This window comes from Elephas maximus, chromosome 8 (assembly GCF_024166365.1).
Source record: "Elephas maximus indicus isolate mEleMax1 chromosome 8, mEleMax1 primary haplotype, whole genome shotgun sequence".
Classification (NCBI taxonomy): domain Eukaryota; kingdom Metazoa; phylum Chordata; class Mammalia; order Proboscidea; family Elephantidae; genus Elephas; species Elephas maximus.
In genome coordinates this window covers 77011677-77036390 of record NC_064826.1, presented here as the reverse complement: position 1 = coordinate 77036390, position 24714 = coordinate 77011677, and the positions used below count along the sequence as shown (strand labels likewise).

Sequence of the window (24714 nt, the reverse complement as noted above, 5' to 3'; positions counted from 1 at the left end):
TGTAAACTCTCACTAACCCGTTGCTGTCAAGTTGATTCTAACTCATAGTGACCCTATAGGACAGAGTAAAACTGCGCCATAAGGTTTCCAAGGAGCATCTGGTGGATTGGAACTGCCGACCTTTTGATTAGCAGCTAAACTCAACCACTATGCTTTCCAAACTCTCACTGAGGGGTAGTTATTGATTATATGAGACTATTACAATTCAAAAGAAAAGTCCTTGTTTGTTTTACCCTTTTAAAATGTTTACATTATGTAATTTTTAAAATTGCATGTAAACTATATTTTGTAAAATGCCACCAGGTTTTGTACACATTTTAACCTGCATCAAATTAATATCCCACACATTTTGGTTATTCTAAATTTTTTTTTCACTTCTCGATTAATATATAAAATATTAACTTATATATAAAATAATAAAACATATGGTCAAAGATATTGCTATCATATTTTCTTGATCTTTTCAAATGTTAAGCATCTCTGCTGTTACTGTTAAAGAATTTTTTTGGCACATTCACACTGGTGTTGTATAGTCATTCTTATCTATATGTGATAGTTTTAAAAATGTTGAATTTCTTCATAATCTCTAACGATATTATGAATTTATGTCATTCATCTTTGTTGGGTACTAATCCATTAAAGTTTGGAATGAAGTACATTATTGTGATTTGTTCATCATATGGTAATTTTTTTCATTCAGGAGTAATTTAATATTATCTATACTTCAAACGTATTTTATACTTCAAACATAGTTTCAACCCACCTTCAATGACTTCATAGTATGTTTATGGCAATTCTCCACAATATTCTTTTTTTTTTTTAAATAATATTTTCTTGTGTTTTTACATGACAGTTTAGATTTCCATTCAATAATTTCTACATACACTGTTCATTGGCATTGGTTATATTCTTCACAATGTGTGAGCATTCACATTATTTCCACTCTTCGTTAATGTAGTTTCCCTGCTGCCTTACATTCTCATCTTTGTTTTGATGTAATTGTCACCATTTGGTCTAACATAGGTGATTTTTTAAAAAGGAGTACAGTACTTATGGGTGATAATCGTTATTTTGTAAGCCAATCGGTTATTTAGCTACAAGGTGACCTCAGGGGTTAGTTTCACTTCAAGATTTGAAGAGTGTCTCAGGGCAATAGTCTCAGGGAGTCCTCCAGTCTCAACCAGTCTGGTATTTTTTTTTTTTTTTTGGAATGTGAGATTCTGTCCCACAGTTTTGTCCCATTCTATCAGGGTCCTTCTATTATAGCCCTGATTAGAATGGTTGGTAGTAGGAACGAGGCACCATCTAGTTCTTCTGGCCTCAGGGTAGATGAGGCAAAGCTTTGTGTAGACTATTTGTCCTATAGACTAGTTTCTTTGAATCTTTGGTTATCTTCTTTCTCTCTTGCTTTAGATGAGTAGAGATCAATAGTTGTATCTTAGATAGCTGCTTGCAAGCTTTTAAGACTGCAGACACTACTTGGCAAACTAGAATGTAGAATATAACTTTATGAATTATGTTTTGCCAGTTGACCAAGATTTCCCATGAGACTGTGGTCCTAGGCCTTCAAATTCATCAATCCAATCCCACGAGGTGTTTGGTTATGTCTAAGAAGTATGAGTCATATGGCAACTATACTTCTAGTTTTTTAAGGAGGAAACAGACCAGTTTCCATAATGGCTGTACCATTTTGCATTCCCACCACCAATGGATGAGGGTTCCAACTTTTCCACATCCACTCCAAAACTTTTCCATTATCTTGGCCATTCTAGTGGGACAGAAATGGTATCTCATTGGGGTTTTGATTTGCATTTCTCTGGTTGCTAAAGACATATCATATGTCTGTAAGCTATTTGAATATCCTCTTTTCCGCTTTGGTGAAGTGTCTGTCCATGTCCTTTGCCCAGTGTTTGATTGGGTTATTTGTATTTTTGTTGTTAAGTTGTGGAAGTTTTCTATATATTTTAAATATTAGACCCTTAACAGTTATATTAGTCACAAAGATTTTTTTCCCAGTCTGTAGGTTGTATCTTTACTCTTGTGATAGTCTTTTGAGGAACATTAAGAATTTAATTTTTATGAGTTCCCAGTTATGTATTTTGTTTTCTGTTGTTCATGCATTCATTGTTGCGTTTGATAATCTATCACTGAAAAAAAAAAAATAGTTCCCAAAACTTTGCGCCTCCCCACAATATTCTTTACTAATATTTACCTAGAAAAAATTATATTAAAAAGATTTCATCCCTTATGCCATGCCGTTCTTGAAATGAAGTCTTTTTGTTTGTCATAAAATAATCACAATATTTTATAAAATGGAAAATTAGACAAAATATATACATTATTATTCTCTTGTGAACATATAAGTAAAAAACACATGGGCCAAATATGCTTCAAAATGTCTGGGCAAGGAGATGATGGGATTTATTAATTATATTTTATAACCTTTTAAAAATATTTTCCAAGCTTTGTACAATGAAAACAGAAAGATCTTTGGGAAGGATATATTAACTAAAACATTATCCAATGACTGTAACAAGAAACACACAAGCTAGTATTTCTGCTCCACTATGAACAAAGTACCTTTGCTTTTAAATTTACTATTGCTACAATTAACATCTCATCCTAGGCTAAATGTTCTTTACATGATTATTTTCAAACAGTTTTGAACCTGAGGCCAATAGCTAGCTGTTTTTTTTTTTTTTTTTTTTTTTTAATAATAGGTAAAAGCTTTATTGTTTTATCCTTCACATTTAGATCTATAATCCACCTGGAATTTTTTTTGTGTGTGTGTGTGCTTTAAGTGAAAGTTTACAAATCAAGTCAGTCTCTCATAAAAAAATTTATACACACCTTGCTATATACTCCTAATTGTTCTCCCCCAATGAGACAGCATACTCCTTCCCTTGGCTCTCAATTTTCGTATCCATTTGGTCAGCTTCTGACCCCCTCTGCTCTCTCATCTCCCCTCAGACAGGAGATCCATAGTCTCATATGTCTACTTGATACAAGAAGCTCAGTCTTCACCAGTATCATTTTCTATCCCAGAGTCCAGCCCAATCCCTGTCTGAAGAGTTGGCTTTGGGGAAGGATCCTGTCTTGGGCTAACAGAAGGTCTGGGGACCATAGCCTCCGGGGTCCTTCTAGTCTCAGTCAGACAATTAAGTCTGGTCTCTTTATGAGAATTTGGGGTCTGCATCCCACTGCACTCCTGCTCCTTCAGGGGCTCTCTGTTGTACTTCCTATCAGGGCAGTCATCGATTGTAGCCAGACACCATCTAGCTCTTTTGGTCACGGGCTCATGCAGTCTCTGGTTTATGTGGTCCTTTCTGTCTCAGGGGCTCATAATTACCATGTGTCTTTGGTGTTCTTCATTCTCCTTTGCTCCTGGTGGATTGAAACCCATAGATGCATCTTACATGGCCGCTTGCTAGCATTTAAGACACCGGAAGCCACTCTCCAAAGTGGGATGCAGAATGTTTTCTTAATAGATTTTATTATGTCAACTGACTTATATGTCCCCTGAAACCATGGTCCCCAAACCCCTGCACCTGCTACTCTGGCCTTCAAAGCATTCAGCTTATTCAGGAAACTTTTTTGCTTTTAGTTTAGTCCAGTTGTGCTGACTTTGCCTGTATTTTGTGTTGTCCTTCCCTTCACCCAAGAAAATTCCTAACTGCTATCTAACAAGTGAAAACCTCTCTCCCTCCATCACTCCCTCCCCCCTCTCATAATCATCAAAGAACGTTTTCTTCTCTGTTTAAACTGTTTCTCCAGTTATTATAATATTGGCCTTAGACAATATTTGTCCTTTTGCAACTGGCTAATTTCAGCATAATGCCTTCCAGATTCCTCCATGTTAGGAAGTATTTCAGGGATTCATCATTGTTCTTTATTGATGTGTAGTATTGCATTCTGTAAATATACCATAATTTATTTATCCATTCCTCTATTGTTAGGCACCTTGGTTGCTTCCATCTTTTTGCTATTGTAAACAGTGCTGCAATGAATATGGGTGTGCACATATCTGTTTGTGTAAAGGCTCTTAATTCTCTAGGATATATTCCAAAGAGTGGTATTGCTGGATCGTACACTAATTCTTTTTCTGGTTTTTTAAGGAAGCACCAATTTCCAAAGTGGTTGTACCATTTGACATTCCCACCAGCAGTATATAAGTGTTCCAGTCTCTCCACAACCTCTTCAACATTTACTGTTTTGTGTTTTTTGGATTAATGCCAGCCTTGTTGGAGTGAGATGGAATCTCATAGCAGTTTTCATTTGTGTTTCTCTAAGGGATGGATTGTGAGCTTTTCCTCATGTATCTGTTAGCTACCTGAATGTTTTCGTTAGTGAAGTGCCTGTTCATATCCTTTGCCCATTTTTTAATTGGGTTATTTGTCTTTTTGTAGTTGAATTTTTACAGTATCATGTAGATTTTAGAGATTAGATGCTGATTGGAAATGTCATAGCTAAAAACTTTTTCCCAGTCTGTAGGTAATCCTTTTACTCTTTTGGTGACGCTTTTTTTTTTTGGATGAACATAGGTGTTTGATTTTTAGGCGCTCCCTGTTACCTAGTTTTTCTTCTGCATTCTTAATATTACTGTTTATGCCATGTATTAGGACTCTTAACGCTGTCCCTATTTTTTCTTCCATGATCTTTATCATTTTAGATTTTATATTTAGGTCTTTGATCCATTTTGAGTTAGTTTTTGTGCATGGTGTGAGTTATGGGTCTTGTTTCATTTTTTTGCAGATGGATACCCAGTTACGCCAGCTCCATTTGTTAAAGAGACTGTCTTTTCCCCATTTAACTGACTTTGGGCCCTTGTCAAATATCAGCTGCTCATATGTGTCTGGATTTATGTCTGGATTCTCAATTCTGTTCCATTGGTCTATGTATCTGTTGTTGTACCAGTACCAGGCTGTTTTGACTACTGTGGAGGTATAATACTTTCTAAAATCAGGTAGAGTGAGGCTTCCCACTTTGTTCTTCCTTTTCAGTAATGCTTTACTTATCCGGGACCTCTTTCCTCTCTGTATGAAGTTGGTGATTTGTTTCTCCATCTTCCTAAAAAATGTCATTGCAATTTGAATTGGAATTGCATCATATCTATAGATCGCTTTTGGTAGAATAGACATTTTTACAATGTTAAGTCTTCCTATCCATGAACATGGTATGCTTTTTCACTTATGTAGGTCTCTTGGTTTCTTGCAGTAGTGTCTTGTAATTTTTTTTGTATAGGTCTTTTACATCTCTGGTAAGATTTATTCCTAAGTATTTTTTCTTCCTGTGGGCTACCGTAAGTGAAATTAATTTGGTGATTTCCTCTTCGATGGTCTTTTTGTTGGTGTAGAGGAATCCAACTGATTTTTGTATGTTTATCTGGTATTCTAATACTCTGCTGAACTCTTCTATTAGTTTCAGTTGCTTTTTGAGGATTCTTTAGGATTTTCTGTGTATAAGATCATGTCTTCTGCAAATAGAAACACTTTTACTTCTTCCTTACGAATCTGGATACCCTTTGTTTCTTTATCTAGCCTAATTCCCCTGGCTAGGAACTCCAGCACAATGTTGAATAACAGTGATGATAAAGGGCATCCTTGTCTGGTTCCTGATCTCAAGGGGAATGCTTCCGGGCTGTCTCCATTTAGGATGTTGATGGCTATTGGCTTTGTATAAATGCCCTTTACTATGTTGAGGAATTTTCCTTCTATTGCTATTGTGCTGAGAGTTTTTATCATGAATGGGCGTTGAACTTTGACATATGCCTTTTCTGCATAAATTGATAAAATCATGTGGTTCTTGCCTTTTCTTTCCTTTATATGATGGATTGCATAAATTGTTTTTCTAATGTTGAACCATCCCTGCATACTGGTATGAATCCCACTTGGTCATGGTGAATTATTTTTTTGATATGTTGTTGAATTCTATTGGCTAGAATTTTGTTGAAGATTTTGGCATCTAAGTTCATGAGGGATATAGGTCTGTAATTTTCTTTTTTTGTGGTGTCTGTACCTGGTTTTGGTATCAGGGATATGCTGGCTTCAGAAAACGATTTTGGTAGTATTCCTTCCTTTTCAATGATCTGAAATACCTTTAGTAGTAGCGGTGTTAACTCTTCTCTGAAAATTTGGTAGAAGTTTGCAGTAAAGCCTTCCAGGCCACAACTTTTTATTGTTGGGAGTTTTTTTGATTACCTTTTCAATCTCTTCTTTTGTTATGGGTTTATTTAGTTGTTCTACCTCTGTTTGTGTTGGTTTAGGTAGGTAGTGTGTTTCCAGGAATTCATCCATTTCTTCTAGGTTTTCAAATTTGTTAGGGTACAATTTTTCGTAGTAATTTGATATGATTCTTTTAATTTCAGTTAGATCTGTTGTGATATTGCCCATCTCATTTCTTATTGGAGTTATTTGCTTCCTCTCCTGTTTTTTCTTTTGTCAATTTGGCCAATGGTTTATCAATTTTGTTATTTTTTTCAAAGAACCAGCTTTAGTCTTGTTAACTCTTACAGTTGTATTTTCTGTATTCTATTTTCTTTAATTCCACTCTAATTTTTATTATTTGCTTTCTTCTGGTGCCTGAGGGCTTCTTTTGTTGCTCTCTTTCTATTTGTTCAAGTGGTAGAGATAATTCTTTGATTTTGGCCCTTTCTTCTTTTCTGTATGTGTGCATTCATTGATATAAATTGACCTCTGAGCACTGCTTTCAGGGTGTCCCAAAGATTCTGATAGGAAGTGTTTTCATTCTCATTGGATTCTATGAATTTCTTTATTCCATCTTTAGAGTGTTTTTATAACCCAGTCGTTTTAGAGCAGGGTATTGTTTGGTTTCCAATTATTTGATTTCTTTTTCTGTTGTTGATTTCTACTTTTATTGCCTTATGGTCAGAGAAGATGCTTTGCAATATTTCGATGTTTTGGATTCTGCTAAGGCTTGCTTTATGACCTAATATGTGGTTTATTCTAGAGAATGTTCCACGTGCACTAGAAAAGAAAGTATACTTGGCTGCTGTTGGGTGGAGTGTTCTGTATATAACTATGAGGTCAAGTTGGTTGATTGTGGCATTTAGTTCTTCCGTGTCTTTATTGAGCTTCTTTCTGGATGTCCTGTCCTTTACCAACAGTGGTGTGTTAAAGTCTTCTAATATAATTTTGGAGCTGTCTATCTCACTTTCCGATGCTGTTAGAGTTTGTTTTATATATCTTGCAACACTGTCATTGGGTGCATAAATATTTAATATGGTTATATTCTCCTGGTTTGTTGTGCCTTTTGTCATTATATAGTGTCCCTCCTTGTCCTTTGTGGTGGATTTAACTTTAAAGTCTATTTCGTCAGAAATTAATACTGCCGCTCCTGCTCTTTTTGATTGTTGTTTGCTTGATATATATTTTTTCATCCTTTAAGTTTTAGTTTGTTTGTGTCTCTAAGTCCAAGGTGTGTCTCTTGTAGGCAGCGTATAGACGGATCCTGTTTTTTTTAATCCATCCTGCCACTCTCTATCTCTTTATTGTTACATTTAGTCCATTTACATTCAGCATAATTATAGATAGATATGAGTTTAGTGCTGTCATTTTGATGTCTTTTTTTGTGTGTTGGTGACATTTTCTATTTCCCACTTAATTTTTTGTGCTGAGTAGTTTATATATTGTCTTTTCCTCTTATTCATTGTTGTTGATTTTTTGTCTGCTGAGTCTCTATTTTTTGTCTTGTATTTTATTTTGATGAGTAGGTTAGTCTCCTTTGTGTTTACCTTAATATTTATCCCTATTTTTCTAAGTTTAAACCCAAGTTTTATTTCTTTATATCGCCTTGTCTTCCTCTCTGTATGAAAGATCTATGACTACATGTCTTAGTCCTTCTTTATTGTTTTAGTGTGGTCTTCTTTTACGTAATAACACCACTGTTCCCTGCTTTGAGCTTTTTTTGTCTTGATTTATTTTTGTAATTTCCCAGTCTGTGTTGACCTCTGATTGCTCTGTCCAGTGTTCTAGTCTTGGGTTGATACCTGATATTATTGATCTTGTAACCAAAGATCTCTTTTTAGTATTTCTTGTAGTTTTGGTTTGTTTTTTACGAATTCCCTAAACTTCTGTTTATCTGGAAATATCATAATTTCACCTTCATATCTTTCACCATACCTATTCAGCCTGTATGCTGAGAAAATAATTCGAGAAGCTGGACTATGTGAAGAAGAATGGGGCATGAGGATTCGAGGAAGACTCATCAACAACCTGCGTTATGTAGATGATACAACCTTGCTTGCTGAAAGTGAAAAGGACTTGAAGCACTTACTAATGAAGGTCAAAGATCTTCAGTGTGGATTGCATCTCAACATAAAGAAAACAAAAATCCTCACAATTGGACCAATGAGCAACATCATGACAAACAGAGAAAAGTTGAAGTTGTCAAGGATCATTTTACTTGGATCCACAATGAACAGCCATGGAAGCAGCAGTCAAGAAATCAAAAGATGTTTTCCATTGGGTAAATCTACAGCAAAGGATCTTTTTAAAGTGTTGAAGAGTAAAGATGTCACCATGAAGACTAAGGTGCGCCTGACCCAAGCCATGGTATTTTCAGTCTCATCATATGTATGTGAAAGCTGGACAATGAATAAGGAAAACTGAAGAATTGACGCCTTTGAATTGTGGTGTTGGCGAGGAATATTGAATGTATTATGGACTGCCAAAAGAACGAAGAAATCTGTCTTAGAAGAAGTACAACCAGAATACTCCTTAGAAGCAAGGATGGCAAGACTCCCTCTTACATACTTTGGCCATATTGTCAGGAGGGATCAGTTCCTGGAGAAGGACATTATGCTTGGCAAAGTACAGGGTTAGTGGAAAAGAGGAAGGCCCTCGATGAGGTGGATTGACATGGCGGCTGCAACAAGGAGCTCAAGCATAACAACAAGTGTAAGGATGGCTGAGGACCAGGCAGTGTTTTGGTCTGTGGTGCACAGGGTCGCTATGAATTGGAACTGACTCGAGGGCACCTGACAACGACATTTGAAAGACAGTTTTGCTGGATATATGATTTTTGGCTGGCAATTTTTCCCCTTCAATGCTTTATATAAGTCATCCCATTTCCTTCTTGCCTGCATGGTTTCTGCTGAGTAGTCCGAGGTTATTTTTTCCGACACTCTTTTGTATGTGACTTTTCGTTTATCCCTAGCTGTTTTTTAAATTCTCTTTATCTTTCATTTTGGCAAGTTTGATTATAATATGTCTTGATGACTTTCTTTTAGAATCTAGCTTATGTGTAGTTAAATGAGCATCTTGGATAGATATCTTTTCATCTGTCACAATATCAGGGAAGTTTACTGCCAACAAATTTTCAAGAATTCTTTCTGTATTTTCTGTTATCCCTCCCTGTTCTGGTACTCCAGTCACTTGTAGGTTATTTCTCTTGATAGAGTCCCACATGATTCTTAAGGTTTCTTCATTTTTTAAATTATTTTATCTGATTTTTGTTCAAATTTTTTGGTTCCACGTGCTTTATCTTCAATCTCACCAATTCTGCCTTCCACTTTCTCAGTTCTACTCCTCTGACTTTCTATTGAGTTTTCTCATTCTGTAATTTTATTTCTAATCTTCTGAATTTCTGATTGCTCACTCTCTATGGATTCTTGCAGCTTATTAAATTTTTCATTATGTTCTTAAATAACCTTTTTAATTTCTTCAGCTACTTTATCTGTGTGTTCCTTGGTTTGTTCTGCGTATTGCCTGATCTCCTTCCTAATCTCGATCCTAATGTCTTGAAGAGTTCTGTATATTAATCTTTTGAATTTTGCATCTGGTAATTCCAGGAAGGCATCTTCATCCAGAAGATACGTTGATTCTTTTTTCGAGAGCTTGTTGAGGTGATCATGGTCTGTTTCTTTATGTGATTTGGTATTGACTGTTTTCTCCTAGCCATCTATAAGTTATTGTATTAGTTTATTTTATATTTGCTTACTGCATCCTAGCTTATTGTTTTGTTTTGTTTTGATACACCAAAATGGATTGCTTGAGTGAGCTAGCTTGATTATTTTCACCTTTGAAGCTCTGACATCCCTTTACCAGATGGCTAGAGGTGTTTTCAAGTATATGAGCTTATGAGCCGATTCACTTTTATCGTGTGGATTCAGCCCAGGTGTCCAGGTATTTGGTCATCAATTGTGTGGTACAGGCCTTGTCCTACAGTCTTAGAAGGGTGGGGCGATTTGTGTAGGTACTGGTGTCTGGATGCAGCAGGGGGTCATGCTCTGAACAAGGCATGGGACTGAGAACAGTCCCCCAAGAGTCTGTGAGGAAAAGTGTGTCCCTGTTCTCTAAAGCATACAGGTGTTTGGGTTCTGCAGACGGACCATGGGCACCCAATGCTTTTGGTTGTAAGGGCTGGGAGGTATCAGTTATCCTTGGAAGCCTGTCGTGGGTGGCTTGGTGACCTCAGTGGAGCCACCAGCCTTTAGGCCCCTGACAAATCCAATGATACTCTAGGAAGGCAAGAACTGCAAATTTTTATTGACTCTTTTTATTTCACATTAAACATTTGGTTTAGAAAAGGAAGTACACTCTGCTTTGCTGATTCTAGAATTAAAAGAACAAAAACAACGCAAAAGAAAAATAAAAGTGAGAGTTACAGCAGTTGGTGAGCAACCTTTACTGAATGAGCAATATATGCTGTGAGAAAATACTAAGGCTGCCTATTTACCAGTTACTAAAAAGAATAATAATAATAACGAATACTTTTCATCTTAGAATTCTGTTACGAAATCCAGTGGGATTCAGTGGTAGAATGGTACAATGAGACGATGTAAAGTTAGGTAGGTTTTGTGACTCTCAATATCTGAATGAGTCAAAGATAGTAAATCATATATTTTTAACTTTTTGCCTGTACCATGGCAGATAATTTTTATTCATGACAAAGGATCTTCGATACACTAGAAATCATTGCCCGAAACCATCATCTTACCAAAATCTATTTAAATCTTGAGAAAAGAATCCTCTTTAAAAAGAACCAGCTTAGGTGGGGCCAAGATGGCAGAATACCCAAATGCTTCCTGTGACCTGCCTTACAACAAAGGCCCCCCCCCAAAAAAAGTGATACAATTATATTTATGACAAGCTAGGAGCACTGAACATCAAAGGCAAAGTTAGAAATTGTGTAGCACAGAGTTTTTGAGAAACCTACTGTCAAAGTCATTTGGATCATTTAGTTAAAGCTTTGCTTGCTATAAAAGTTTTTAAGTAATTATGGCATAAAGATACTTCCCAATGAGACAAAATTTGCTTCTATTAATACTTGAAGTTTCTATTTATAGGAGGTTAAATGATAGTTTCTACTCCTGATATAAATGTAGTTAGAATTTAACTGTAATTTTTATATATTCAATTTTTTGGTTACCTAGGGAACTGTTTCAGTTTATGGGGATGTTACATATTATCCTTTTTTAAAAGAAAAGTATTATTATGCTTGAATGCTGCCAGTATGTTTTTCTATATTTTGAAGAAGTAAAGAATGCTAAACAATGTCGTGGATTTCCTCTATGCCAAACACACTGCCTGTGCATGTAGCTGTATAATGTGTATTAACAGAGTATCTAAGTTACTTAGTGCTGCTGTACCAAAAACGCCACAAGTGCATGGGCTTTAATAAACAGGCATTTCTTCTCTTACAGGTTAGAAGACTCAATGTCTGAATTCAGGGCACCAGCTCCAGGGGAAGGCTTTCTCTGTTTGTACTGGGGGAAGTTCCTTGTCATCAGTTTTCTTCTGTTGTAGGAGCTTCTCGGCACAGGGACCCTGGTTCCAAAGGACACACTCTGCTCTTGGCTCTTCTTTCTTTGTGGTAAGAGGTCCCTCTCCTCTCTGCTCAATTTTCTCTTTTATATCTCAGAAGAGATTGACTCAAAATACAACCTAATCCTGTCGATTGAGTCCTGCCTCCTCACCATAACTGCCTCTAATCCTGCCTCACTAATAACATAAAGGTAGGATTTACAACACATAGGATAAACATATCATATCACAAAATGATGGACAACCACAGAATACTAGGAATCATGGCCTAGCTAAGTTGAAACACAGTTTTGGAGGGCACAATTCAATTCATAACATTCCACTCTTTGTTCTCCCAAAATTCATGTCCTTGCCACATGTAAAACACATTCACCCCATCATATCCTAAAAGTCTTAAGTCAACTCGAAGTGCAAATTCCATCCTGGGGACAAATACCACTTCATCTGTGAAATCTAGACTATCTGCTTCCAAAGTACAATGGTAGAACAGGTACAAGGTAGATATTTCCATTACATATGGTAGAAATTGGAGGATATCTTAGGCTGGGTTCTCTGGAGAAGCAAAATAAGTAAAACTTATGAATGTATATAATAGGGAGATTTATATTAAGGAAATAGCTCACATGGTTGTAGAGGCTGGAGGCTTCTGATTCACATAGCTGCAGGAACTGATGAATCCCAGATTGGCAAGCCAGAAAGCAGGGCTCTGGCTCACAAGCTGTGAAGACCAACAAATCCAAAGATCGACAGGCAAGACAACAGCTAAGCTGCTAGCTCAAGTCTGAAGAACTGGAGCCAGCTGCAGCATCCATTGCGAGCAAAAGCCTGTGAGCCTTCCCAGGAAGTCTGCTTTTATTCAGTGCAGGTCACACCTCCAAGGAAAATTCTTTTCAACTGATTGGCTACTCACAGCAGATTCCATCATAGAGGCGATCACATTATATCAAATCTCATCATGGAAGGAATCACATCATCATATGACTGACAAACTATATCATAGCTGCCAAATCACTAAGAACCATAGCCTAGCCAAGTTGACACACAACCTTAACAATCACATAGGGAACGAAGGCATAACAGGCACCAAACAGGTCAGCAGAATACATTACATTAGCTCTCCAGACTCTGGGTGTTGGCCAGACTTTCCGGATTCTGGGTGGAGGCCCCTTGGCCCTGGGATTCAGCTCAGTCTTCCAGTCCCACTGGAATGGCAACTCTGCTCCCTCATATTTGGGTGGCCTCATTCTCCTAGTCTATCTGAATGATGCCCTACTCCCTTGGCCCCAACAGACGCCATTCTTACTGCCCACAGGGGAGGCAAAATGGTCCCTCTGGACCTTGGCCCCGTGGACATCTTGGGCAAGCCCAGCATCTGCCCTGCTTGGGCAAGTGTTCCAAAGTTCTTCAGCCCTATCAATAAGTGGCCTGGAGGCACCCCGCTCTGCCAGTAAACCTGGGCCGGAAGGCACTCAGCTTTCTTTCTCCATGGGTTGGCAAGTCTAGCTCTACTGCTAAGTTCCTGGAGGCACTCCACTCCACCAGAAAGCCTCCTGCCTGAAGGCACTCAGCTCTTTTGCTCCATAGGTTGGCTTCCACGTTGTCTCACACAAGTCTCCTGGTTCTGCTGTTGCCATTTCTCTACTGCTACTTCTCAACATCTGTGCCATCTCCAGCATTATAGCTCTCCTCACTTTCCTCTGAGCCCATATGATGTCCATAATTCCACCAACAGTATCTTCAAGGCCGTGTAGGCTTTTAGTGTTAGGCACTTTAAAACTCTTACAGCCTCTACTCATTACTCAGTTCCAAAGCTACTTCCACATTGTAGTTATCTATCAGAGTAGCACCCCACTCCCAGTTCCAAATGTCTTAGGCTGGGTTTTCTAGAGAAATAAAACCAGTGCAATGTATGTGTGTGTGTATATATATGTATGTGTATGCACACAGAGTGAGAGAGAGATAGAGAGATTTATATCAAGGAAATGGCTCATGCAGTTGTAGAAGCTGGAAAGACCTGCATCCATGGGTCAGACTAGAAGCTTCTCCTGATTCATGTAGCTGCAGGGGGTAGCAAATTCAATATTTTCAGGTAAGACAGCAGGCCTGTGGCTCACAGGCTATGGAGGCCAATGAATCCCAAGATCGGTACGTAAGGTGCTAGCTCAAATCCTATGAACTGGAGGTCAAATACAGGATCCAGAGCAAGCAAAAGCCAGCAAGCTTTGCCAGAAAGTCCACGTATGTTGAATGCAGACCACAGCCCCAAGGAAACCCCTTTCAACTGTGTCATGGATTGAATTGTGTCCCCCGAAAATATCTGTCAACTTGGCTAGGCCATTATTTCCAGTATTGTGTGATTGTTTACAATTTTGTCATCTGATATGATTTTTCTATGCATTGTAAATCCTACCTCTATGATGTTAATGAGGTGGGATTATCGGCAGTTATGTTAATGAGGCAGTACTCAACCTACAAGATTAGGTTATGTCTTGAGTCAGTCCCTTTTGAGATATAAAAGAGAAGCAAGCAGAAAGACAGGTGGACTGACTGCATACCACCAAGAAACAAGAGCCAAAAGAATAGTGCATCCTTTTGAAGCAGGGTTCCTGCACTGAGAAGCTCCTAAATCAGCGGTAAATTGATGACAAGGACCTTCCCCTAGAGCCAACAGAGAGAGAAAGCCTTCCCCTGGAGCTGGCACCCTGAATTTGGACTTCTAGCCTCCTAGACTGTGAGAGAATATATTTCTGTTTGTTAAAGCCGTCCACTTGTGATATTTCTGTTACAGCAGTGTTAGATAACTAAGACAAACTGATTGGCTGTTCACAGCAGATCTCATCATGGAAGTGATTATATTATATCAGATCTTATCATGGATGTGATTACATCATTACATAACTTCCAAACTACATCTTAACTGCCAAATCACTCAGAATCATGGCCCAGCCAAGTTGACACACAGCCTTAACCACAACACAGAGCATCTAAGGCCCTAATGAGAAATTACTGACAATGGCATGAAGAGGACAGATGCACGTTTCTTGTGCATTCCCTACAGGTTGCTATTCTAGCGACTGCATTCGATGATACTATCAACATGGTCAGTCTTCCTGCCAAGATAGAGTGTAAATGTTTCACCTTCGTTACTACTTAAATCCTTTTCATTATCTGTGACCTTTACTGGGAGCTGCCAAACTCAAGTTATAGCTTCCCTGGAAAGCATTTAAAAATATAAATTCCTGGGTTCCATCCCAGATGAATCCTAGTCAACCCAATTTCTTCCAAAGCAGCAATGATTTAGTTCTTGATGACTTGGTGAAAGAAACCATATATAGACCTAATTATATTTTAATTCCATGTTTAAAATCTGGTTTCATTATGAACATATGGCATTAGGATTTGAGTCAGCTATTGATTTTCCTATGCTTAGAATAATGATACCACAATTACAATGACCCTTACAAAACACTGCTTAGAACAATGTAGAGGTTTTTTGGAGATTAAAGAGTTTTCATCTTTTCTGAAGGTTAAGTGGAAATGAAATAAAATGGAAGGAAATTTTAAAACTTGGATACAGTTACTTTAAAATTAAATTTTAGGCCTTACTGATTCTTAAAACAAAATGTCTATTTTTCTAGATATAAATTGCTTTAAGCCTTTGAAAATGGCCTGGGGGCAGTGTTTGACCTCCTCTGGCTTCACAAGGGAGAAGGAGAATCAAGATCAACAGCCCAAGGCTACTTCCTGTGAGCCTGGGATCAGACATGCCTCCTCTCTCTGCCGTCTTTACCAATTCCGACACCAACCATCCTTCTCATGGCAGGCTTTACTTCTCTGCTGTGTTCGATAATTCATTGCAATGACCACACAGAACTCACAGACAATACTCATGATTATGGGGTTTATTAGAGAAATAACAGGCTATAATTCAGGTTCAGGAACAATCAAGAATACTGTTCTTCCATCAGGACAGCTTCTTCTCAGCAGTGCTCTCAGGCACACCGCTCCCTGTCCCTGGGCCTCTGTCCAAAGGCCCTCAGATTTCTCTCTCCATGGGCTGGGGAGCCCACCATGCTATCTACTGCTGCCAGGTCTCTGCTGCTAGATCTTTGCTGCTGGTCTCTCCTCCCTTGGTGGTGGTGAGCTCTTCTCTTTCCCACCTCTGGGGTGACTCATTTCAAACCCGGAGGGATGGCAAACTGACCAATCCTCTTGGTGGGCTACAATTACCCTATCACACAGTCCCATCCATCATGTGGGTGGGAGTTATAAGACCATGGCTAGAAAGGCCATATTAAGTAATTCATTATGCCACAAAGCCTAAAGAGTATACTACGTTGTTTCAAAAGTTAAATGAGAATTTTATTTTTGTTTACCATTTGAAATTGTTTTCTCCTATGCATGATGTGAAACGTTTTGCCACAAGCCTTTTGTGTAGTTTATTGCTTATTCACTTGTTTCACTGTAGCGTATCAACTAGTTTGTATTGTATATGGTAGGCTTGTTTATTTAAGAAGGCCTTGAGGAAAATTTTTTAAATATTAGTAGACAAAAATAAAACAAAAAGAAACAAAGCTTGTTCCTACTCCACAGGTCTGCATCAGTACCTTCTCCTGAAGCAACATTGTTACATATTCGAAAGGTTTAATAATACGAGTTAACAATTAGTTCCATGTCAAATGCTTTTTCCCTTTTCAACTAGCCATATTCTCTTGGACACAATCTATTATAATCTGATTCAAGTTTTCTAGACTCAAACACGCTATAATTCTAAGAAGGACCACGCCTCACTATCATGAACATCCACATTTTTGTGCTACTTTTGTATTAATGCCATAAAATATAGAAATACCTGTGTTTGGCTTATTAAAAAAAAAAAAACTTAAAAATTTGCAAGATACACATCTGGTAGTTTATTTTGTACTCTGTTTATGAACTCTTTTTGTTGTACTGTTGTTGCTTCACTTCTCTTGTGATTAGAAATTACTCTATCGGTAGTTAAATGATTGCTCCAAGTATCAGTCACTGCTATGATATTGTTTAAAAAGACAGATTGTAATAGTTTATCCTTGGAGAACAGCCTCATGTGTTGTAACTTCTTTAGGATGCAGGAGTGCATCTGTCAGGGTTCTCTAGAGAAATAAAACCAGTAAAAATTTAAGGAATTGGCTCATGTGATTACATGGCCTGGCAAGTCTGAAATCTGTAGGGCTGGCCAGCAGGCTGGAAACTAGGTAGATGTTGACACTGCCGTCTTGAGGCAGAGTTTCTTCTTCTCTGAGAAACCTCAGTTTTTGTTCTTAAGGCCTTCAACTCGCAGGTAATTTCCTCAACACAACTACAAAATACCTTCATAACAAAACTTAGATTAGTGTTTGAGTAAGTAACTGTGTGCTAAAGCATAGCCAAACTGACACATAAAATTAACCATTACAAGTAGTGACTGAAATGGACATGATCTATCCTAAGAATAATAATTACTGCATATTTAATCGTAGTACTTTTACTTTTTAATTGTATTGAAAACATTTTCCATTGGCCAAGATTTATAAATATTTCACTGTTGCTGATATAAAGATAAGAACTAAGGTGAATGAATACAAGAGTTACAATCTCAGAGCAAAAAATATATCCTTCTTAAGTTTTTATGAGTTATATATTTTTTTTTTTTTTAAAAAAAAGCACATGTTATGTCCAACTATGCTGAAAGTATAAAAAATACATAATCACTTAGAAGGTACAATATAAGAATTTTCACTGGAGGAAATGAGATATGTATATAAATAATGGCTGTATGAAGCAGTGTATAAATGGTGAGTGGAACAATTTCTAGTAGCAGAAAAGGCATTCTGCTTAAAGAGACTAATAAATACCTCATGAACTAGATATCAACATCAAATTCACAAAACTTGAAAAATATGAGAGACCACAAGTTATATGAATGATGTGGGAACCAAGTTGCTCTTGTATTTCTAAAGGTTTTGAAGACCGTAGCACATAGTTGGCACTCTGTAAATATTTGTAACTTACAACTGAATGTTGAATTTTGTCCTAATCAAGATTTATATAATGGTAGTACTATTAGATTTAGTTAGGCAGAGTAAGGATAAAAAATGTAGAAGGGTTAGGATACCTGTTATTATGCCTTCAATTATTCTTTGAACAGTTTTTTTTTTTTTTTAATCTACTGTGTGCCAAAACTTGTGATAGGCACTGCAAATAAGGCAGACATGTTCTTATTCTCAAAGAGCTTTGAGTATAACTTCTTTTAGGTAGGGGAAAAAAAAAAATCCACATTTCATTTTTCTCGAGAAGGAAGTTCTGTTACTTGATTGATTCTTTAACACAGATTATTAAGTAACTACTGCATAAATGGAGCCCCTGGGTAGGGCAATCGATTAAGTGCTTGACTACTAACCAAAAGCTTGCTGTCTCAAACCCACCCAGAGGCACTTGAAAGAAAGACCTGGTGATCTGCCTCCGATAGGTCACAGCCATTGAAAATCCTACAGAGAAGTTCTACTCTGCACACATGGGGTTGCCATGAGTCCGAACCGACTCATTGGCAGCTGGGTTGGCTTGGCTTGACTACATAAATGGCACCTGTCACATGAAGACCGCACATAGTAGACACATGCACAGAAAATTGTGGGCATGTGTGCTTGGGAAGATAAAACTGGGTGATGTAATCACACATATCAGACTACTGATGGAAAGTTTAATTGAAAAAGTGACTCCTTAGGAGGTGAGACGTGTGGTGTACCTCCGGAAATGCTTTACCTGAAGCCAGGGTGTTTGCCTCTTTGGAAGGTAGGAGATCATCTGAATTTTATGATGTCAAATTTGCTGATAGCAAAGTTCATTGACCTCTATTAACATTTTAAAAATGGTAAGTTATACTCAAGTTCTTACTATAATTTTAATATACACAAGGCTTTTTTCCTTGTTTCCTATGAACAAACCATTGACTATCATAATTTGAAGCCCTTATCTAGGAAACGTTCTCTAAATCGAAGTGCCTTTGATGATAAATGTAGAAACTGATGACAAAATATAAGCATGTGGCCAAATGAATTAGGCAGAATAGTGCTCCCTCCCCAATCCCTCAGAAAAAAGAGGTTCACATCCTAATCCCTGGAGCCTATGGATATGTTATTTTACACAGTAAAGGGGAATTAAGGTTTCAGATGGAATTAAGGTTGCTAATCAGCTGACCTTAAATAGGAATATTACCCCCCACTATCTAGTTGGACCCAATGTAGTCAGAAAGTTCCTTAAAAGTGGAAGAGGGAGGCAGAATAGTTGGAATGATGTGGTGTGAAAAATGCTGGACCAGCTATTGCTGGCCCTGAAGATGGAATGGAGCTATGAGCCAAGGAGTGAAGGCAGCATCTAGAAGCTGGAAAAGGCAAGGCAATGGGTTCCCCTCTTGAGCTTTCAGCCCAGTGAGACTTGTGTCTGCCTTCTGACCTACAGAACTGTATGAAAATAAATGTGTGTTATTTCAAGGCACTAAATGTGTCATAACTTGTTATGGCAGCAAATAGAAAGGTAATACATACACATTCAATAGTGGTAAGGCTCATTTATAGGTCATTGTTGGAAGGGGTTTGAAACAAAACATCATATATTATTTAAATAAGGAGTTGTAGAACCAAATGTCAAAATTATTAGATTTTAATCTTGTAACTTTAAATTGTGATTTGAAGTGTGAGTGTAACTTTAAATAAAAGATGTAGGATACTTTAGATTAAACAAAAAAAAAAATCCCTGAAGATTAAACAGCAACAATTTTAATCAAACAAGCAAAAATGAAATAAGGTTAGCAATATAATTAAGGGACTCCAAAAGAGGGATATACATATTTTAAATTAAATAATGAGATTATAAGTATGCTAGCATGTAGATTATTTGGTTAACAACTGTGTAAGAAAATACCTCAAATCTGGGGAATCATGTTCTATGCATCACACTTTTGGTGCAGATATTTCTCCAATCCTTTGTATATTCTTTAAGTTCCTAAAACTCAGTGTGAAGTACGTGTATATGTGCCTGGGTTTTACCAAAATATGAATCATTTCCTCTCAGTTGCAAATCGCACCATCATGAGATTTCCCAGGAGCCTTTGATCCCATTTGGTGTTGAGGCAGGTCTCTCATGTAAGATATTGTGTAAGTGATTATGTTTCTACAATTGAAAATGAGCTGTGTGCAAAAGGCATTTTGCCTCTTATGGCAAATGTGCGGTTAAGAATTTTTCGAGAATTATAATGAGCCTCCTTTGAACGGTGCCATGGAAAAACTGGCAGTTGCTTGTCCCTTCAGAAATGTTATTTATCTTTGAAAGACTATTTTCCTTTATCTCCTAGCCACCACACAGTCTCCTCCAAGAGAAATTTGAATCTAGATATCACATCAAGTCATTCAGTGTCAGACACCTCTTTATTTGGCACGTACTCCAATGACATTGAACACCTCCATATTTAGTCTTAACTTACAAAGTGTGTTTCTATATAGCTCAAATTTTCCAGTTAGACAACCAGTAAACTATGCTGAGGCTCTTTCACGTAGTAGAATACAATAGATACTGATTGGATCTTAATCCACTCTGCTTCCCTCCCTGGTTGTTGTAAGGCTCAAATGAGAACGTATTGAAGCTCATACAGAATAATCTAAAGCATAGACTCCCAAAGTGTGTCTGTGTGTGTGTGTTTTCTCTTCTGAGAAGTAGATGACTGCTTAGTCAAATTAATCTGCAAAATGATAGACACTTGTATCCCACTCTTGGCGCTTCACAATTTATGTTGGCCTATTAAAGACTCTGGGAAGTTGCACAGTAAGGAAGCCTGTTTAACCCTACATTTCCCACATTTCGTCAGCGATACAGCCCTTTTATCACAGAACATACATCTCATGTAACATCTGGAAAATGCCTTTTGCATAGAAGTTTATACAAAGACACGGCTTAGGGAGGTTGTGGCTTGGAGATGAGGAAGCAGCTCACTGCACTTTTACCCTCAATAGTCTCCAATTAACTCCTTTATTTCCTTCTATGCATTTTGTAGGTGGAAAACAACAGAGGTTGAGTAAATTTTTAATATTTCTAAAGCATTTTAGATATAATTTGTCATATCTGTAGTTGCATAACTTCCTTTTTCTTTTATATTTACTCTTATCGTTATTGTAATATCAAATTTGATTCTAACTAGCTTGTTTTCATAGTCCCTGTGTGCTGCTTGGCTGCTAACCGAAAGGTTGGCAATTCAAGCCCACCCAGAGACACCTTGGAAGAAAGGCCTGGTGATCTACATCTAAAAAATCAGCCATTGGAAACTTTATGGAGCACTCTGACACACATGTGGTCACCACGAGTCAGAGTTGACAGAAACTGGTGTTTGGTTTAGCATGTTTTCAAAGTGTTTGTAGTAATTCTATTAAAAATTACACATAGCATCACTTATTTTAGGAATGCATCCTAATCATTTTTACAGAATTATATTTCAGTTCAAAATCATCATATAATAGGTTTATGGAAAACTCAGATGAGGTTCAAAAACTCTACCCATTTCACACAATTATATGTATTGCATATTAATGCAACTCTGTGACATTCATTTATTTAACAAATTGTAAAGTCTACCATACCTAATAATAAATCTTCCACCTGAATCATTTCTCCTTTGGCTACAAATTGTACCACAGTGGTGTGTCTCAAGAACTATCAGTTACCTGGTTTTCCCTGGTACAGCTCTAAATAATCATGTTTTGTCTCATGTAATCCTCATAACAAACCCATAAGGTAGTTATCATTCCAGCTTTATAGATAACAAACCCGAACCACTGTCTTCTCCTGATTCCTTGTTCATTAGGGGAGCCACTATTCTTCTACATACCAGGGTACCTCCAAGAATCATACCTGATTGTTCCCTCTCTCCATACAAAAAAAAAAAAAAAGGAGTGGCTAAATGCTCTTAATTATATATTTTTTATTTTTCTGGTAGTTTCCCTTTTTTTTTTGCCCCTGTTGTGACAACAGGGAGATCTGGTGGTGCAGTAGTTAAGTGCTTGGGTGCTAACAGAAAGGTCAGTGGTTCAAACCCACAAGCCACTCCAAGGGAGAAAGATGTGGCAGTTTGCTCCTGTAGAGATTTACAGCCTTGGAAACCCTATGGGGCAGTTCTACTCTCTCGTATAGGGTTGGTATGAGTTGGAACTGACTTGACAGTAATGGGTTTGTAACTACCATAGTTCAAGTACTGTGTGGCTCCTGGCAGGACAGCTGGAGTAGTTTCCTAGCTGGACTTTTATGGAAACCATCGGATATTCCACAGCTAAAATATCTGACCTAGTCTCCTGAATGCATTGCCTGTCTCATTGCCACCATGTTATGTTGCCATTAAGATGGATGCTTTGGTGCTTTGTACGTGACAACAGAAATGCATAGCTAGTCATTCCCCTGTCAGAGAGAAATAGACTTTATTTATATTACTGCAGTCATAGGTAAAAAACAAAACAGTTGTTGTCAAGTCAGTTCCGGCTTAAGGACACCCAGTGTGTGTGGAGTAGAACAGCACTCCATGGGGTTTTCATGGCTGTGACCTTTTTGAATCACAGGTCAAAGAAAGATATGCCAGGCCTTTCTTCTGATGCATTTCTGAACGTGTTTGAACTACCAACCTTTCAGTTAGTAGTTGAGGGCTTAACCACATTCGAAGATTTATTTTGGGAGTGAGTGGCCCTTGCACATCCAGTGACCTTGTTGGTGCTTCTTCAGGTAATCATGAACTGGCTTCTATTCTGCTTTTGTTGTTGTTAGCATCCCACTTTCTTATAGTCCGCAGATTTCTCTACCTCACTTTTCTAACCCTCTGCTTGCATTGATTCTAGTCTTGAAATTGTTGCATAGAAAGTTTTTAGTTTCTTCGGTGTCTTATGATAGAATCTTTCCTGCATGGTAGACATTTTCAACTTCTAAATACCTGGAAGTATATATTTCAATCTCCTTTTATAATTCGACCTCTACAAATGCATCACTCCCAGAGAGGAATGTTGCAGATGTGTTCTCTATTTCTTTTGATCATAAAACGGGATGATGATGGTGGCGGTAGAGGCTGTAATGGTCATTCTGCATACACATGTATAATCCAGGGACGCTTCTTAGTGCATTTACATTTTAACTCAGCAAGTTGGAAGACAAAGACTATCATTTCCTTTTCCTTACACTATTTTTCTACCATGAACTTCAAGTACAGTGTGAAACCGACAAGCCTACCTGGTTACAAATATTTACTGTAATTAATTTTTTCTTGATATATTTCAGGCATTTATTTTTCATCCTTAAGTCACCTTGGTGAAGTCTTAGTACAGATACTTGCTTGTGCATGAAGAAAGCCAAGTTATAGGTGAACTAGGGTTGAGATTCATTACTCTCATGATTTTATAATGAATTGATGTACTAAAAATCTAGAAATGCTTAAAACCTCATTAGAATTTAACACAGGATACAATTTTGAATTACACATTATTCTCAAGAGGAGTTTTATTACAAATCTATACTTACGAAATAGATGTTGCATTCTGAGTAGGCTAAGAAGGTAGCCAAAGAAATTTAAAATTTTAGATACAAATCTAGGAAAGCTCTTCTCATGTATTTTACTTTTCTTACAGAAATAGGGACTATTTTGGAATGATTATTTCACTATGACTAGCTCAAAATCCAAAAACGTTTTATCATCATTCACATTTCAATTACCGAACATCTCAGTATATAAATTAAGCATTTCTCTTCCTACACAGTGTTTTTAATACATTATAAAATTTTATTTTCCAAGTTGGAGAACTTTCACATTACATGTGATCCTGTATTTAAATTAATTTACAAGTTGAATGTTTGAACTCGGTAGACAAGGACATGCAGATTTTGTACTCAGTGGAAGATTCAGACTTGCCCAAAATCACTCATACAAATATATTCTGAGGTTGTTCTTATCGTACAATTTCAAACATAGTTAAATAATCGTCCTAGCACTAATAATTAATTACTAGCATGAGAACAATAAGAATTATAGTCAGACATGAAATCTTCTTGGTGTGCCCTTTAAAATGAAATGCTTTCATATTCATATTTATATAATTCACTTAAATCTCTTGTGTTTCAGATTTCAGATTTGCTAGTCTTTGTAGAAAACTAAATCAAAAGTTCTGTACAATTGTTAGCTCATTTAGGGCCTATTTTATTAACTCATTTACGTAATTAGAGAAGAAAAATATGGAAAAGTTAGTCTTGTTATTTTGTATAAAATTCAGGAGTCAGGTGCTGATTAAATATTTTTAAAAGGTATGATTAATGCCTGTGTGTCAATATATTTTACTTATGTTGTTGTAAAGTGGTTTTCTTTTTCTTATAAAAGGTAAAGGAAGATACAGGGGCTTTACCTGTACTGAAGTCTGTTGTTACAGTGCTGAAGCAGCTTGGGTTACTCCTAAGTGAACGGAGTTCAAGGTTATTGTGGGGAAGGGTCAGAACAGTGGTCTCTTGACGCTGGGATCTTCCTAGGATTTCCCCCAACATTATTTCTCTAATAATTACTAGCCTGACAAAGATAAGAATTATAGAATGGTCGGATATACGTGAAATCTTTTTGTTATGCCCTTTAAAATGCAGTGTTTTAATATTCATATTTATGTAACATATCTCTTGTATTTCATATTTCAGATTGGTTAGTTTTTGTAGAACACTAAATCAAAAGTTTTATACAGATGTTAGCTCATTTAGGGTCTATTTAATTAACTCATTTACATAATTAGAGAAAAAAATATGGTAACTTTAGGCTGTGTTCTAATAAAGCTTCTGTTACAAAAACAGGAGACAGCCTGGGTTTGGTCTGAGGGCAATGGGGTGACTAGGTGGGGAGAGGCGGGTGTAGACTGCA

At 37.2% G+C, this 24714-nt stretch overlaps 1 protein-coding gene across 2 annotated transcripts in view; it reads left to right on the top strand.

The window, feature by feature from the left end:
• Positions 1–24714, top strand: part of CRPPA (CDP-L-ribitol pyrophosphorylase A) — a 315043-nt gene that overhangs the window by 233994 nt on the left and 56335 nt on the right. Inside the window, exon 10 of one of the 2 annotated variants that reach the window (XM_049894653.1) lies at positions 11663–17950. The exons of the other annotated variant lie outside the window; for it this stretch is intronic. Within the exon in view, the coding sequence (XP_049750610.1) occupies positions 11663–11683 (21 nt within the window). The 3' untranslated portion in view covers positions 11684–17950. Of the gene's footprint in view, positions 1–11662; positions 17951–24714 lie in introns of those variants that run through there. 2 annotated transcript variants of the gene reach the window in all.